Below are 16,863 nucleotides of genomic sequence, written 5' to 3' on the forward strand. Positions count from 1 at the left end.
GGGATAGAGAGTATTGGTACGCACAGCAGTAGGGAAACTAGAAGGACCATGATGGACTCCATGAGACCAATAAATGTGGAAGGGTGGCGAAAAAAAGTGAATCATCGCGACTCCATCTCTACATCAGGATCCATCAAGGGTCGTTTACGCTCTTCCTCTCTATTGAAAACTCGTGAATTTCCCAAAATCACGTTGTGCAGATTGTGCTGACCTGTCTTCTTCCTCATCATCATCCGAGTCTGATCGCTTCCGTCTGACAGCTGCTGATTGCACTGTAGGCGGGAACGAAGCGACTGCGTTGTGGGCTTTGTATATGGACTCATATTCCTGTCGTTCCGATTAGCGATTAGGACTGCTTCGCCACTCGTTGAAGTGGGGGCTGACCTTGATCTGGGCCATGAAGCCTCCATTAGGCGAGATACAATATCGTCGATTCTGCACCAAGTGCAACGCCTCTTCCCAGCTGAGGTTGTACTGTTGCATGACATACATCACCACGAAGGAAGGAGACAAGCTGATGCCGCCTAGCAGGGGGGTAGCACATGAATGGCGGTTGCTACAGGCGACAGATCGGAGAACGTACCGTTGCAATGCACTAGCACGCAGCCGCCCTGAGTGATGGCATCGTCAATGAATTTCCTCGCACTTCAAACCAAACCGTCAACGCAGACGGAAACTAACATTGAGATGCTAGACGTACGGAGGGAACAGGCGGATGAGGTTTTGCTCATCGCTATCTTGCACATCAAGCGTCATATAGGTAAAAACCTCGGGGAATCGCGGCCGGACGGAGAACGCTTCCTTCGCGTCACGTATGCACACACTACGTGCGGGGTTATGTTGAACGCCACACGCCCTGTACTGAAAACGCCACGCACATATGGGTGACGCCCAGAGACTTCAGAGTTTCCAGCGACTTTGAAGCTTGCAATGGCCCCAGAAGGAGGCCTGGGAGGATCTGTTGACATTGTCGCCTCATTTCATATCTGCGGCCGATCAATAACAGAGACAAGGGAGCCTGATGGAGCACACGTACGTCCACTCGATGTCTCCTGGGCCCTGCACAAGGTCTCGCAGTTCTTCGTCAGACATGCTCATCGCCATGGTTCACCTGGGAGCCCAATAATGCCTTGAACTGTCCAAGCAGCGCGAGCGACGAGGACGATGACAGAACGATCAAGAAGACAGTTAAGCGAGCTGCGCCACCATGGCCGGGCCACTCAGTCGGGCGCCAATCCAGTCCGCTCGTGATCCCACGTTTGTTGGGCCGACTGCCGCCCAGCAGAGTCCCCAAAGCCTCTCATAGAGCATTACGATCTGCTTTTGACTCCTTGGAAGCCATGGAGGAGGAGGATGTTCCGTACGTCTCATACTGCGCGGATGCCGGCTCATGTCTTCATTCACGTGTGCCTGCTCGGTTCACAGGACGCTGATCCAGACTACTGCGGTCGCTGAAAGTATTTTGGACACTAATGCCCCCACCGTGCCCCTGACAATCATCTGCGGGTTCTTGGGTGCGGGCAAGTCCACGCTGGTCAAGTCAGTCTTCATCCTCGCTTGAATTTGCAGTCGCACAAATGACCGCGTTTTTCCTGCAGACGCATCTTGACCGAACGTCATGGGTACCGCATCGCGGTCATTATGAACGAGTTCGGCGACACTGCTGTACGTGCGTTCGAGGGCTGCCAATTACGTTGCCGCTGACTGCAATTCTCGAAGGATATCGAAGGTTGGAAGGACTCGTTGCAAGACGTAACATATTCTTATAACGTCGTCGATCAGCTAAAACGATCAATGTCTCTTCCGCTGAGGATCCAAGCGCGCAGTCGGAAGAGTTTCTTGAGCTTGCAAACGGCTGTCTGTGCTGCAGCATCAAGGACACAGGCATCGCCGCGATTGAGAAGCTGATGCAGCGCAAGGGCGCTTTCGACCATATTTTGCTTGAGACCACTGGTCTTGCAGACCCAGGTAATACACCGATCACTTTACTGTTTGAGAGCGTTGCTGCTGATCCGCATTGATATGAAGGGCCCATTGCATCTATGTTCTGGCAGAACGAGGAGTTCGCTATGGGCTTGGGTCGAGACATCCATTTAGACGGTGTCGTCTGTGTAGTCGACGCAGTATTTGGTCGACAGGTAAGCGAAGTACAAATGATTTGTAAAGACTGTCTAAAAACTTGCAACAGCAAATGGAGGAAGACCATTCAGAAGAGGGTAAGGGCGAGAGCGTCAGGTTCGTAGTGTCAATATAATACTCTTCACGGACTCACGTCCCGTGGAAAAGGCAAATTGCTGGAGCAGACGTCATCCTGCTGAACAAGATCGACCTCGTCGTTCGTTCGCAGCTCGAAGAGACCGAGGACATGATCCACAGCATCAACCCTATCGCTACAATATATCGCACGATCAGGGGCGAAATTGACCTTAAAAACATCATGGGAATAGATGCGTATTCCTCACGTCCACTCACGCAAGTGCAAAGCGACCTGTTGCATATACATCACCATCATGACCATGACCATTCGGACCCGGATCACACCCATGGCCCTACTCACTACGAGATACGCGGCATATCCAGCCTGCAAATCGACTGTCCAGTGATCTCAGCATCTCACATAGATAAACTCGACGAATGGATTAGGAGCGTCCTGTGGGAGCACCGGCTGCCAAGAGAGCCTGCCAAATCCGAGCAATCACCCGAGCCGAAGCTGGAGATCCTGCGGTGCAAGGGGATGATTGTAACCGACTCGGGCGATACATTCGTCTTGCAGGGCGTGCGGAATCTGTACGAGATCACGAAGGTGGAGGACAGGGAGATTGCGGATGCGGGCATTCCCGATGAAGGCAAGATCATTCTTATAGGGAAGGGGCTGGACGAGAAGGTGCGGCGTAGTTTAGAAGACGTTCTGCGGCTGTAATCCGCCACGGGAGTGGCTTTACAAAGTGGAATGATGAGAGAGCGTCATGACGTTGCTTACCGACTTGATCTGCAAATTCCGGGCTCTTTGTACAACTCGAAAAGTCCATGGTATTTCCTCTTTTCCACAGGCTTGATCAAGATTCCTGTACCATTCTTTACCACAGAAGCCCACTACTACATAAAAACAGGTCTGGTAGCTGAGAAAGGGTGAAGTTCGTTCCTATACAAAGAAACACTATTCTCGATGAGCACGACTTCCACATCACAAATGGTCACTCTTCTTAGTGTCGTCTTAGGTTCGGTCCTCATCCGCATGTATATAAGGCGCACTCCCGCCTTCGAATGGAGCCCCGGATTCCCCAACTAGAACTCTCATGTGCTAGGGACTGCTGCCCGGAACTGTCTGCAACGCGATCCGTGGACTCTCGAACTTGTGAATTCTTGCATATTCGTGTATATTCGTGTACTCGTGCTACTAAGTCTACTAGCGCGGGTTCGAACAAGCTTGTTCGGCAGCCGATCTTCGACAACCCTTGTTTCTCCGGCGATAATCTACAAGTCGACCGCTCCACTAGAATCTCTCGAGAGAGTATCCGCTTCCTGTTTTACTCTGATACACCGGACGCCTCACTCTCTCCATTACCCAGACTTTTCAAGCTCCAGGAGGAGCTCCCACCGTTCCTGTCCTATGCCTAAGTCTACGTCTTCCCCAGCGTCGGCCCGTGCCGACGCAACAACGCAGGGTGAAGGCACTTGTGCTGTCTCTGCCACACAGGCCGACAGCTCTCTACCGCGAAACCTGGCGTTGCGAACCAAAAAAACGGCAAGAAAACCAAAACCCGGCTTATCTGTATCCTCCTCGGCTCTACGCCCGCACGTCCCGGCTTCCGACCGTCTCGCTCTCTGGCGTACCCCTCACGGCATCCAGTATCGTCAAAATATCACTGCCTCGCTCCCACTTGACTCTACTACAGCACTTTTTCGTGTTCTGTTCTCAGGTCTCGAAGAGGAGACTCGCTCGAATTATGGCACTGCCCTCGTACGTTTTGCTCAGTTCTGCGACCTTCACCACATACCCGAGTCCTCTCGCATGCCTGCTCCCGAATTTCTTCTTGCTGCTTTCATCGCGCAGTGGCACGGGCGCATTACACGTACTACTGTGGATAACTGGCTCTCGGGTCTGCACTTCTGGCACTCTATTCACAGTGCACCATGGCATGGCGGCGAGCTGGTCCGGATTGCCTGTAAGGCCATCTCGAAAGCCGTCCCCGCCACGCCGACCCGCCCAAAGCGGCCTCCTGTGCCTCTGGATCATCTCCACGCATTACGCTCCGGCCTCGATCTGACGGATGCCTTCGACGCGGCGGTGTACGCTTGTGCCTGTGTCGCTTTTTGGTCCGTTTGCAGGTGTGTATGCCTGCATGTTTTCGCTTCTTTTCTGCTGCTGATGCATTATTGCGGTGTCGTTCCCTTCACGAAAAAGACTTGGTGAACTTACCGTCCCCAGTGCCGAGCTCATCAACCCTCGATACCATATTCTGCGGGCCCGTGTGCCCCAATTTCGTACTCTCGCCTGCGGCGTCGAATATACCACTCTAAAGATCCCTTGGAGCAAGTCTACATGCCAGGATGGCACGGTTATTATTGTTTCACATCTCGATGACCCGACTAGCCCGGTGCCGGCCCTCCGTCACCATCTCGCTGCAAACGCGACCGTTCCCACCCATGCACCGTTCTTCGCTTACGAAACCGCTTCTGGTGGCTGGGCTCCTCTTACTCGTACCTGGTTCCTGGAGCGCTGTAATAAGGTGTGGACTTCCGCCGGCCTCCAATCTGTCACGGGCCACTCTTTCCGCATGGGCGATGCGACCGAGCTGCTACTACGCGGAATACCTCTCGACGTTGTCGCCGTGCAAGGGCGATGGAAGTAGTCCCATGCTTTCTTAGAGTATTGGCGGTGCATTGAGCAGGTCCTGCCTCTTTTTATTACCAATTCCTTTGATCGTTCACGCTTAGAACTTGTCCGAACCTCCATAGCTCACTTTCAGCAGAAATATTCTAGATGACCGTTATCAGGTGCACGTCCTTGATAAATATCACGCAAGTCTTGTACTGTATTATCCATAAGCATAGTCCGCTGTTAGGGTTGGGGTAGTCGTGGTGCGCTCTTTGATCACGGGCCTATCGCAAACCTGGATCTAATCTCTCAGATTACACGCGCCTGATCGTCATTACTCGATCCAAACTTTCTGACGCGGCACTCCTCACCTAGTCACTCCTTCACTTCTCCTCGCCATCAGCTGGTTGCAACGATTTCCAACCATGTCACCCAACCCAGAAGCCGTCGACGTCAGGAACGTCACAACGATTGGACATGTAGATCACGGCAAGACGACGTTGATGGATGCACTACTGGCCGCGAACAACATCATATCTTCGCGCATGGCAGGAAAGATCAGATATCTCGACAGTAGGGAGGACGAGCAAGAGAGAGGAATTACGATGGAGAGCAGTGCCGTCTCTCTACGATTTACGGTCATGGACCGGAAGGCAGACGAGGGTACGTCTGGGCTTGTGTTACTGCGGGATGTGCGACTAACTCGACCAGGAACCTCCCCAAGAACATATATCGTGAACATGATTGACACACCTGGTCATGTTGACTTCTCGAGTGAAGTCTCTACCGCGTCACGGCTGTGTGATGGCGCTCTTGTCCTGGTCGATGTAGTGGAGGGCGTTTGCACACAGGTGAGTCCGCGGTGGGACAATGTAGCTAACCGTATATTGACAGCAGTTTCAGACTATCAGCGTCCTGAGGCAAGCCTGGCAAGATCGACTGAAGCCTATACTGGTTATCAACAAGTTTGATCGTCTCGTTACGGAGCTCAAGCTCACACCGATTGAGGCATACCACCACCTCTCACAGTTGATTGAGCAAGTCAATGCGGTCATGGGCGGATTTTTCGCCAGTGAACGCATGGAGGATGACCTTAGATGGAGAGAAGAGCGAGAGCGTCGTCTCGCGGAGAAGAAAGAGGAGCACGCAGCGGAGGTCGACGCTATCATCAACGAAGCAGACGAGTTTCAAGAGAAGGACGACGAGGATATCTACTTTGCACCGGAACGCGGCAACGTCGTGTTCGCGTCAGCTATTCAGGGGTGGGGCTTCCGGATCGGCAAATTCGCGCATACGTATGCTGTCAAGCTAGGTATCAAGGAGAACAAGTTACGTACGGTGCTATGGGGAGATTTCTATCTTGATCCGAAAACAAAGCGAGTGATCAGTTACAAGCATCTGCGCGGACGCAATCTGAAACCACTGTTTGTTCAATTCGTGTTGGACAACATATGGGCTGTATACGATGCTGTCCTTCTAAATCCGTACGTCCGCGTCGCGGCATTCATCAGAATTACACTGAGTTAATAACAAGGAATCCTGACAAGGTTGACAAAATAGTTTCTACGCTCGGCCTCAAAATCCCGCCTCGCGATCTGAAATCAAAAGACACTCGTCAGCTTCTCACCTTGATCTTCTCTCAATGGCTCTCGCTCTCCTCTTGTGTCATCCAAAGCATAGTTGACGTCGTCCCGCCACCTTCCATCGCTCAGCGTACACGTATACCTAAGATGCTATATCCCGACCTAAACGACGCGACCATGGAGCCGAAGAACAAGCTGGAGGAGGAACTTTTCTCTTGCAATGCCAGCTCGGACGCATGCGTCACTGCTCTGGTGAGCAAGATGTTTGCGATGCCGTCCAAGGATCTGCCGGCCAACAAGAAGAAGCCGTTGACGGCAGAGGAGATGAGGGAGAGAGCAAAGGCAGCGAGAGAGGCGCGTAATGCAGCGCAAGCTGCGATCGCTAACGGTGACTCGCAGCGGACAGAAGAGCCGACAACGCCCCTGGAGCAGCTAGAAGTCAAAGACGATGTGGAGAATCCTGTGTATGACGACGAGACACTCTTGGGCTTTGCGCGCATCTACTCTGGCACCATCCGCACAGGCGTGACAACCTGCTGCGTTCTGCCGAAGTACAACAGCGCCTTAGGGCCGACGCATCCGTGGAACGCGCCGCACGTCGTCACCGCGCAGGTGGAGGCGCTCTATATCATGATGGGCAGAGAGCTCGTTCCGGTGGACTGCGTGCAGGCTGGGAATGTGTTTGCCATACAGGGATTGGAGGGCAAGGTCTGGAGGAGCGCAACGCTGTGTGCGCCAAACGAGAGGGGCGTGGGCGTGGACGCGGATTTGAGTCTGCTGAAGGACTGTCTGCTGAACCTCGGTGGTGTCAATCGATATGTAGGTCTCTCGCTTGGCATGTCGTTTGCGGATACGTGCTGATGTGTGAGACAGGCGGCTCCCATTGTCCGGGTGGCGTTGGAGCCTGAGATCCCGGCGGACATGCCGAAGCTGATACACGGGATGAAGCTGCTCAGCCAAGCTGACCCTTGCGTGGAGACGTTCCAGCAGCAAACGGGAGAACATGTTATATTGACTGCAGGAGAGTTGCATCTTGAAGTGTGTTGCAATGTCTTTCCAAATGGATACCCTTGAGCTGATTTGCTTGCAGCGATGTCTGAGAGACCTTCGTGAGCGCTTCGCCAAGGTGGAGATTCATGCATCGGAGCCGATCGTTCCCTTTAGGGAAACGGCTGTTAAAGCTCCTGGTATGTAGATCGATACATAATATGTGTTTGTGATGCTGATGAACAGCAGACATGGCACTACCGAAAATATCTGGCGCGAGACGGGGCACGATCCATGGTTCGATCCCTAATAACCTCGTTAAATTTACCATCCGTGCGGCGCCCCTCCCGAAGAAGCTCACCGAGTTCCTGCTAGACAACCTGGCGACGCTCAAGCTGATGGACTATGAGCAGGGTACGGAGCGGGTGCAGTTGGCCCAGGAGAACGAGGAGTACGACGTGCAGGGCGAGATCATGAGGAAGCCGAGCATCAAGCCGGAGGAGTTTTGGAGGGCGCTGGTGGATGTGTGCAAGGAGGTTGGGGGAGAGTGGGCTGATGTTGTGGATAGGGTGTGGGCGTTTGGGCCGCAGCGGGTGGGCAGTTGCATGTTGGTTGAATCGAGGCCTGGTGTGACCTCCACTTCGTGAGTGATTCACTTGAAGCGATCGATGATATCTTGCTTATGCTAGGATAATGGGTAGTTTGAAGAAGCGACAAGAGCGCGGGAAGAACCCGGGCGATGCGAGCCAGGAACCGGAGCATCTTGCGCGCGACTTTGACAACCATCTTGAAGCAGGCTTCCAGCTGGCGACTTTCCAGGGCCCGCTGTGCGCGGAGCCGATGGAGGGACTTGCCTTTTTCGTCGAAGCAGTTGAGATTGACAGGGAGGGGATGGAGCAGGAGAGATGTACGTGTCACTCATCTTGAGCAGCTGGTTCACTCTCATTCACGACCATGCAGTGCATAATCGGATGCCGCAGGTTACTGGGGCGTTTATCACCTCGGTACAGGGAGCGTGCCGCAATGGCTTGCTGGACTGGTCGCCGCGGTTGATGTTGGCAATGTACACTTGTGATATCCAAGCGTCCAGTGAGTCGTGTTTGCTTGCTTCTATGATTCACCTGACGATGCTTCTCAGCGGACGTGCTGGGAAAGGTGTACGGTGTTGTCGCGAAGAGGCGTGGAAGGATTGTGTCGGAGGAGATGAAGGAGGGCACGGAGTTCTTTTCTATCCGGGCTCTTCTGCCGGTGGTGGAGAGTTTCGGGTTCGCTGACGGTATGAAAGGTTGACTGCCTTCGTTATTGCTTAGCTGACGTGCGTTTTCTCGTTAGATATCCGGAAACGTACCTCCGGAGCAGCCAGCCCGCAACTTGTTTTCAGCGGGTGAGTTGCGACATTTGTTAGCTGCCGAGTTACATCCTTACCTTCTTTTACTAGGTATGAGTTACTCGATCAGGATCCCTTCTGGGTGCCCACTACGGAGGAAGAGCTGGAGGATCTGGGCGAGAAAGCGGATCGCAGCAATGTCGCAAAGGCATATATGGATGCGGTGCGCGAACGCAAGGGCATGTTTGTTGACCGGAAGATTGTAGAGCACGCAGAGAAGCAGAGGACGCTGAAGCGGTGAAGTGAGTGCACATGTCCGTGCGCGTCTGGTCCATATTACAGCTTTGTCTATTGATTGATCGCGATGGATATGACTCTGGCATGTCACTGGATACATATACTGTAATATTTATTGTGCCACGTGCACGAGCATGCCGTATGCCTGTGGCACGCAACTGCCCGATTTGGTGCGCGACCTTCCGGATATGGTAGCGCCCATATGCTCGCTGTCTTATCAGGGTTCATATTCATAGTACATCGATACCTTGGACAGATGTTATTAAATGACAGGAATCTCAGCTCGCTACCTCGTCTGCTCCCTCGGCAGGTCGACTCAACTGCGGTCTCGGGCGCTTAACACTGATGCACCTGTTCGGTATCTCTCACAGCACACAGCAATAAACGCCAGACGGACAGAAAATCACTGAAAATGCATCACACACACCACTTGTTTGTGCTGCACTTGGCGGTAGCTTGCCCCAGATCCGTGCGTGCCGCGGAGTACTTACACATGGCTTCAGCATAGCCAACCCTCCGTGCAACGTGTTATCAACTTCGGGCGACGTGGCTCTTGATCCAGTAATACGACGTCAACGAAGCCTCCCCGACTGCCGAAGTATGTCTCTTGTCCGACAAGGTGCGGAACGCTGGCAATAATTAGCGGAACGCTTGCCAAATGGTAGATCGCGCAGGGGCGCTTTCAGCCACGTGCCCGCGCTCTGCTGCTCGCCGTTTCTGGCGACCGTGACTACCCTGGCATCTATCACCGACCGCACTGAGGCTCGGGTCACCTTCTTTTTTCCCTACACCGTCGAGCTGGGGCTTGCGTAGGGACAATGGCAACCGCCATGTATGGTGCTCAGCAGGCGATCGCGACGCCGACTAGTTTCGTCTCAGACGATGCATCTGCCAATGACGAGCAGTATATTTCGACCTTCTTCTGCCGCGCCCTGTACGACTATCAGACATCAGACGCTTCCTCGCTCTCTTTTCGCAAGGGGGACATTATCGAGGTTCTCACACAATTGGAGTCTGGCTGGTGGGACGGTCTGCTGGGCAACGAGCGCGGCTGGTTCCCCTCTAATTATGTGTCAGTCATCACGGATCAAGAGGTAGAGGCGGCGCTCGGCCCACCGGAATTATCTGCCTCGCAGCCGCCTTTGCTGTCGGATGATGCCATTGTGGACGTGGCGCAAGGCATGTCGGGAGCGCTGTCGCAGTCTGACGGAGACCGAGGGTGGCTGAACGGAGACATGGACCTCCCCAGTCACGCACCACACTCGGAAGACTATACGGACGGATCGAACGGCCACCTTCCTCAGCACAATGACTTCTGGGTTCCGCAGGTGTCTCAGGATGGTCGAGTGCGCATGCCTTATCTTTCTTCCTCCATGGATCGTTTGCCCATCCTTTCTTGCAGATATTCTACGTCAACACCCAGACAGGACAGCAATCTCGAGATCTACCTCAGGAGACCGACATAGAGTCGGATGCTGACTTCGCTGGCTTGACCTCTCGGGTAGGACCTGTAACAGGTTTGGGCCTGACGACAGCGAGTGGGATGGAACATGAGCATGGTACCACCGCAGGGTTCGGGATCCAGCGAACTTCACGAACACCAGAGCCGTGGGCGCGACGGTTGGCGGATGACGGCCTTTCGTATTACTACGTCAACAAGCTCAACGGGCAGGTTTCGTGGACTCCCCCAGAACCTCCTGCAGCACCTGGGCAGACGTCGTCAAGAAACGGCAGCCTACACGGTCGAGATGCGCCACAACCTGCGAACGGTGTGTCGTCAGAGCCATCCGTGCCTACACGGCGAGAACGCAGCAACAGCAATGCTGATAGGTACAGCATCAATTCCGAAGACTCGGACATCTTCCCGACTCGCCGTGATCGGTCTGCGTCATCGGGAGCTGCGCAGAATCCTGCGAACGGAGCAGTGCACTTGCCGAATGCAGCCAGGAATGCAGATCTCACCCCGCCGGAGCAGCTCGCAAAAGCGCTGCAGCAGGCCCTCTCGCCACCGTCGCCAGAATCTCCGGTGGACCTGTCGACTCACGTGCGAGAAGCGATCGCCGCCATCACGCAGCAAATCCAATTGGCGGTTACCCCCCGCAATCCGGACCAACTCAACGAACTCGACCAGCGCGTGCAGGACGTCGTTTCCACTGTCCGAAACCTCCTCTATGTTACGGCGACACCGTCGGGCCATATACCCAGTCATCTATACCCCCGAGAGGCCCGGGATACCCGGCCGTCGACTGCTGGCCAGTCGATGCAGAGCCACCTGAAAGCGGCGCAACGCAAGGTTGCGGGTACTCTGTCGAAGCTCGTGTTGTCAGCCCTGGCGATGCAGTATGATCCAACGCTATCAGCGAGCGACAAGCCGAACAGGATGGAGTCCGATGTTGCAGAGCTGGAGCGCGCTGTTGTGGCGTTTGTGACGGAGGTACATTACTTCCAGGAGCAGAATGCGTTGCCGCAGGGGCAGAAGTACGGGCTGAAGCGTCTGTACGGGACGTTCTCCACCGCAAACATTGGGCTCGGGCTACCTGGAGCTGGTGCTGCAGGTAGCTGGCAAGGATTCGGATATGTTCCGCGGAATGAGACGGCGCAAAGCACACTGCAGCCTTTTGTTCCTGACCATATTTCCGAGCTCAAGATCGCGACGAGGGCACTCGGCGAGAAGCTCTCCGTGGTGACGAGACTACTCAAACGTGACGATGCCGACACAGGTAACTAAGACAGGAACCTGCTACTGGCATGTAAGCTAACCATTTGTCCTGTTAGCGCGGGTCAAGGACGAAAGTCAGAACGTGGTCGCCCATCTCACCTCCATACTCGACTTCATCGGTAACATTGACATCGCCCAGCATACCGATCTGGACGGCGTCCGTCTAGAGGCCGGTCAGTCTCGGGTGCATGCGCAGTACATGCAAGTGGTAGACAAAGCTCGTTTGATCGTGCGCACTCTGGAGGCCGCTGTCCAGTCGCTTTATGACGATGGCATCAGTCTTTTGATCACCATCCAGAATTTCGAGTATGCACAAACGAACATCCAGGACCGGACGGCACTGCGCGATCGTATCGACGCGTTGGTGGCGGCGATCATAGCGAACGTCAACTTGACGATGCAGAGTTTAGAAGCTCTGTTAGCTGTCGGGTTCGACCAAGCTGACATCGACAATCGCGACTACCTGAGTTCGATAGAGTGGAGGAAGTCCCGCCCTGTAGTTGCGGAGGACTCGCAGGAAGTCGTGGATATCGAGTTGGCGTTCAACAGTTCCGGTGCGATGAAGATGGTGAATCCGATGGATCGAACTCAATCCTCGTCTACATTGTGCCAAGATTCGGCCCATGCAGCTGGGCCATCGGGGGGTCCGATTGGACGGTCGCGGTCGGGAAGCACTGTCGATCCCGTTACGCCATCGTGGCCTACTGAGCCATCAGAATCTGGCACACTCGTCATGCCGTCTACGGAAGATTTGGTGGGGTCAGGCCCACTGGGCGATTTGGACGAGGATGATTGTAAGCACTATCGTTCGACGAGCATCATTGGTACTCATCTTGAGCACACGTATGCAGCGGCAGTATCGAGCAAGGCGGCTCCTCGCGCTGAGAAGCTGAAGAAGCTTCTCGGAGACGACGCTCCACAGTATACTTTGTCTAAACTGGATGAGAAGTCTAAACCTTGGTATTTGCGGCCGAATTACGATCAGTCAGAGATCATCATGGAGCCGGACGGTACCGTCAGGGCTGGTACAACGTCGGCCCTCGTGGATCGGCTGACTGCTCATGAGCATGGAGGTCGGCGTACTTCATCCGTTCGCCGGAATCTTCATCTCACGGTCCGTTTTCGTAGATCCTACCTTCAATCAGAACTTCCTTCTGACCTTCAAGTCGTTCATGACGGTGGATGAGCTGTTCGAGCTGCTGACGCGTCGATTCTGGATCCAAGCGCCTCCGAGCCTGTCTCCGGCTGAGTTGGAGGACTGGACCAAATTGAAGCAGAACATCATCAGGATGCGGTACGCCCAGGTTGTTTGACGTCCTCGCCACACTCTGACTCCATCTCATCTGCTCAGGGTGCTGAACATTTTCAAGACGATGGTCACAGATGATGGCATCCTCGAGAAGGATGATATGTATATCCTATCCCGAATGAAAGAGTTTGTCTTCAATGACGAGGTGATCACCTACGCCGCCGCCAAGCAGCTGCTGATCCTGATTGAGAGAGCTGTGAGTTTCGTTCGCCACCACTTGATCGAGCTGATTTGACTCCATCGCAGCAAAAGGGTGGGAATGGGCCTATCAAGATTACGACTGTACCCGAGGCGCCGCCGCCTCCGCTCATACCCAGGGGCAACAAGAAGCCGAAGCTTCTTGACATTGACCCAATTGAGATTGCCAGGCAGCTTACGCTGATGGAGGCGGCAATGTACAAGAAAATTCGGCCAATGGAGTGCTTGCTTCGCTCGCGTGAGCAGAAGTCCGGGAGAAGTGGTGACAATTTCTCGTCGATCATCCAGCTCAGTAATCGAGTACGCTTGGATCACCACTGGACGTCATGGATGTTCGCTAATGGCTGCGGTAGATTGCGAATTGGGTCATGGATTCTGTTCTCGAGAGGGAGGATTCTCGAAAACGAGCTGCGATCGTGAAACACTTCATCCTCGTTGCCGACGTGGGTGTCTCTGTCACATTTGACATTTTTCTTCCGTCTGAAGAAAGATGATTCGTTCACAGCGTTGCCGTTCACTACAAAACTACTCTACTATGACTGCTATTGTCTCGGGCTTGGCGACGCCTCCGATCCGTCGACTCAAGAGAACATGGGAACAGGTCAATGCTCGTATCATGTCGCAATTGAGGATGTGCGAATCGACCATTGATAGTACGAAGAACTTTAGCAATTATCGTTCAACTCTGGCGAGAATATCGCCGCCTTGCGTGCCATTCATTGGTGAGCCTGAGTTTAATCCACTGCTGTAGCAGCAGGCTGACGGTGACACAGGTGTATATCTGACAACATTGACCTTCATCAATGATGGTGCGGAGGATAGGATAGATGGGAACATGATCAACTTCCGAAAGCGACAAAAAGCTGCTGAGGTTATCCAGGACATCAAGCGGTGGCAGTCGAAGCCATACAATTACCAGACTGTTGGCTCTGTTCTCTCTTACCTGGAGGAGTCATTCGTCAAGTACGCCGATGGCTTTGACTATGCTGATCAATTCTGGAATCTTAGTCTGGAGAGGGAGCCTCGGGAACGAGAAGACGAGAAGATGGCAAGACTGCTGCAGGAAAGCGGGTTCCTTTAGTCTGGATGGGCGTCGCTGATTTATTTTTCGGTATTTTTTGCACTGCTGTATAATCTTATCTGCTGGTACTTGACTTATTCTCCGTGTATATCACTACTGATACCTTACTCGGATTCATGGATGTTCTCCCGCTTCAGGCTCGCGGCTCAGGATAGCGCTGCATTTGGGAATTAGGCTCTGAGCCACCTTTGGCTCGCGCCGTTCGTCTCTGGTTGACCCTAGTCATTTGCACAGATGAGAATTGTAGAATTTTACACGTATCCTCAACATGCCACCGATTAGCTTGCGTCTTTTCGTTTGTGAATTCACCCATCGTTTGTCCTTCCAGCCCATACATGGTCACTCCCATCTTAATTATACTCGATCCATATTTATTTGTTCGTGCTCGCTCTATTGTGATGATGTTCACATTTTGATTGTGATAGGTACAACATTGGCAGTTCCTTGTGTGACATAACATTTAGTACCCATCATCAGTCTGTTCTGTGACCGCGATTGTAACACTCAGGCTGGTCGTTCTTGAACGATACCTCCGCGGCAGAGGGAGCGGCGCCGGCGGTGGCGTAACGCATAACAAGCAGGACGGATGAAGCATGGGCCCGGTGCAGGAGAACGTGGCGATGAGAACCTTCTGGATGCGAAAGACCGGGAATGATGGCTTCTTTACCAGACACATAAGCTGTACATCTAATGTATGGCTGCAGTGCAGATTGCTGAAATCACATTACTCGAGTTGTCATTGTATCATATACAGGCTTGTCATGCGCCGGTTGCCCGGACAAATTGGCGGCATGACGGCGCAAATGTGCTTGTATCGGTGATCGACACTTACAGAAGGATTCGCGCGAGACAAATCAGCCTATCGCATACTTCAGATACGCCGCGCTCCAGTCATATGAGGATGTCTTACCTCCGTAAGCTTAAGGTCAATAGACTTCGATGACTTCGAAGAAGTCAAGGCCCTCCTCACGACTTGGATGCTCGATCGTACCTGCAGGTGGGTATCACACTTTGTTGCCTGTGGAAATAATTGCCGAGCTGCAAATCAATTTCTGCCGAACTGAGTGAAACAGTGGGTATGCTACGACAAAGCACAGTCAATTCTGGTTGAAGTTGAGAATGCACTCGCTTCGTGCTATGCTGAACGGGTTAGTAGCCCGGACGTTTTGAGTTGAGGCATCGACATACGTTACTTCTGATGACTTTTGATCACTGAATCACGTACGGAAAAGGCTGGTGGCGATCGGCTACGGGTTGAACAGTATCCTTCGTTATCCTTTCCCTACAAGGTTTAATATAGAAGAGTCTACTACGGCCTGCTTGAAATATACAGATCAATGTTTCAACCACAGTACTCTTCAGTACTCTTCATTGCGAGAACTCACATTCGATGCCGTGGTTTTTGCGCGATGATGATCGTTCACCGGCAATATAGCATGGTCCACGAGTTTGAACCGACGAAAACATTGCCTATTGGTTTGTTGCATTGATCCGCGACTTTGAGCGTATTTCAATCCGTCAACATGTCCGGGTTGTCTGACAGTGTACCGTACCAAGCTCGTATGATCTTGCGGGACTTGTGGACATTGAGACAAGAAGCATGAGTAATAAAAATGGGACTTGTGACAAATTGAGTTCCGCGGGCGCATTCTACGGCCTGCCATTTACAAATAATGGGAATACCCGAGTGAATCCAGTCTCTAGCACCCATGATCCCAGTATCGGCGAACGACTAGGACCTCGAACAAAGGCTAGCAATCTCGCCAAGGTCGTTTTCAATGAGCTCCAGCAGAAAAGACACAAGCCCCAGCAAGATTCAATTTGAAGCTTCAAGTTTAGGTTGCAAGTTCCGAATGACCTTAGTCATTCGGGTTTTTACTGACTCTTACATGGCGGGAGCTTACATAATCAGTAACCCCGTTGGACAGGGGTTTACATAATTGTGTCACCCGTTCCTGACGCGCCTTTTTGAGTTTCAACCTGCAGGGCCTTCGGTCTGTGCACACTGTCAACACCCTCCGTGTACAGATTCTATCGTCCGGAGTTTGCTGTCTTTATGTGGGCCGTTTGCCCTGCCAGCGATTTATGCTCTGTGCGAAAGGCCGACGTCCCGCCTGCATGTCTGCAATGCTTTCGATGGTGATTCTCATTCATTTGGTGGTAGCGCCATTCGGCGTCGGTAATGTATTCGACGCTGGTGAGCTTCCATCTGTCCTCCTTGTTTTTGCACTCCAAAGTCATCTTCTGTTCTGCGGCACTTTCATCGTGGAGCACATTTCATCTCATGCCTGACCACATAATAATGGATTATCGATGGAGTGTCGCATTACCGAAGGATATCTTCCACTCGAGAAGTGCCGCCCTTGGCGGCAGATCCCTTGCTTGCCTTAGATGCCGTGTAACAAGTGCATAAGGTGTAGTAAATGTTAACCGGTGTCTTACCTTTGAGAAAAAATTGCCTCCATTGCATTTGCTATCAGTGTTGCATGTCCTAAATTTCAAACTTGGGTAGCCACTACGAAAAACTATATATATCAATCATT

The 16,863-nt window shown here is 52.8% G+C and overlaps 5 protein-coding genes across 5 annotated transcripts; 4 read left to right on the plus strand and 1 right to left on the minus strand.

Annotated features, from left to right (window-relative positions):
• Nucleotides 1-101: 101 nt before the first annotated feature.
• LAESUDRAFT_641836 (phosphatases II) lies at nucleotides 102-1,104 on the minus strand (the record flags this gene model as incomplete). Its single annotated transcript, XM_040903696.1, has 7 exons — nucleotides 102-159; nucleotides 212-327; nucleotides 385-524; nucleotides 584-645; nucleotides 701-823; nucleotides 879-986; nucleotides 1,037-1,104. The coding sequence occupies 7 exons, from the start codon at nucleotides 1,102-1,104 to the stop codon at nucleotides 102-104; spliced, it is 675 nt and encodes a 224-aa protein (XP_040769632.1).
• A 236-nt stretch (nucleotides 1,105-1,340) lies between these two features.
• Nucleotides 1,341-2,920, plus strand: LAESUDRAFT_754514 (cobW-domain-containing protein; the record flags this gene model as incomplete). Its single annotated transcript, XM_040911891.1, has 8 exons — nucleotides 1,341-1,360; nucleotides 1,426-1,539; nucleotides 1,599-1,665; nucleotides 1,720-1,729; nucleotides 1,783-1,968; nucleotides 2,029-2,138; nucleotides 2,189-2,235; nucleotides 2,287-2,920. The coding sequence occupies 8 exons, from the start codon at nucleotides 1,341-1,343 to the stop codon at nucleotides 2,918-2,920; spliced, it is 1,188 nt and encodes a 395-aa protein (XP_040769633.1).
• Nucleotides 2,921-3,610: 690 nt separating this feature from the next.
• On the plus strand, nucleotides 3,611-4,853 carry LAESUDRAFT_754515 (DNA breaking-rejoining enzyme; the record flags this gene model as incomplete). Its single annotated transcript, XM_040911892.1, has 2 exons — nucleotides 3,611-4,329; nucleotides 4,406-4,853. The coding sequence occupies 2 exons, from the start codon at nucleotides 3,611-3,613 to the stop codon at nucleotides 4,851-4,853; spliced, it is 1,167 nt and encodes a 388-aa protein (XP_040769634.1).
• Nucleotides 4,854-5,244: 391 nt separating this feature from the next.
• Nucleotides 5,245-9,017, plus strand: LAESUDRAFT_710508 (translation elongation factor 2; the record flags this gene model as incomplete). The annotated part of the gene is made up of 12 exons (XM_040906771.1): nucleotides 5,245-5,482; nucleotides 5,531-5,670; nucleotides 5,723-6,303; nucleotides 6,354-7,221; nucleotides 7,276-7,440; nucleotides 7,493-7,589; nucleotides 7,639-8,032; nucleotides 8,079-8,296; nucleotides 8,350-8,478; nucleotides 8,528-8,665; nucleotides 8,722-8,773; nucleotides 8,828-9,017. The coding sequence occupies 12 exons, from the start codon at nucleotides 5,245-5,247 to the stop codon at nucleotides 9,015-9,017; spliced, it is 3,210 nt and encodes a 1,069-aa protein (XP_040769635.1).
• A 605-nt stretch (nucleotides 9,018-9,622) lies between these two features.
• On the plus strand, nucleotides 9,623-14,669 carry LAESUDRAFT_670205 (ras GEF). The gene is made up of 10 exons (XM_040905430.1): nucleotides 9,623-10,359; nucleotides 10,416-11,733; nucleotides 11,789-12,526; nucleotides 12,584-12,805; nucleotides 12,861-13,026; nucleotides 13,084-13,237; nucleotides 13,288-13,539; nucleotides 13,593-13,682; nucleotides 13,745-13,961; nucleotides 14,013-14,669. The coding sequence occupies exons 1-10, from the start codon at nucleotides 9,832-9,834 to the stop codon at nucleotides 14,318-14,320; spliced, it is 3,993 nt and encodes a 1,330-aa protein (XP_040769636.1). The 5' UTR covers nucleotides 9,623-9,831; the 3' UTR covers nucleotides 14,321-14,669.
• Nucleotides 14,670-16,863: the final 2,194 nt, after the last annotated feature.

Source organism: Laetiporus sulphureus (genome assembly GCF_001632365.1).
Source record: "Laetiporus sulphureus 93-53 unplaced genomic scaffold LAESUscaffold_2, whole genome shotgun sequence".
Classification (NCBI taxonomy): Eukaryota; Fungi; Basidiomycota; class Agaricomycetes; order Polyporales; family Laetiporaceae; genus Laetiporus; species Laetiporus sulphureus.

Coding starts and splice junctions, on each gene's coding strand:
- LAESUDRAFT_670205 (XM_040905430.1), top strand. CDS start 9,832: ATGGCAACCGCCATGTATGGTGCTCAGCAGGCGATCGCGACGCCGACT. Junction 11,734..11,788: donor ACGTGACGATGCCGACACAG/GTAACTAAGACA, acceptor TTGTCCTGTTAG/CGCGGGTCAAGGACGAAAGT. Junction 13,962..14,012: donor GCCTTGCGTGCCATTCATTG/GTGAGCCTGAGT, acceptor ACGGTGACACAG/GTGTATATCTGACAACATTG.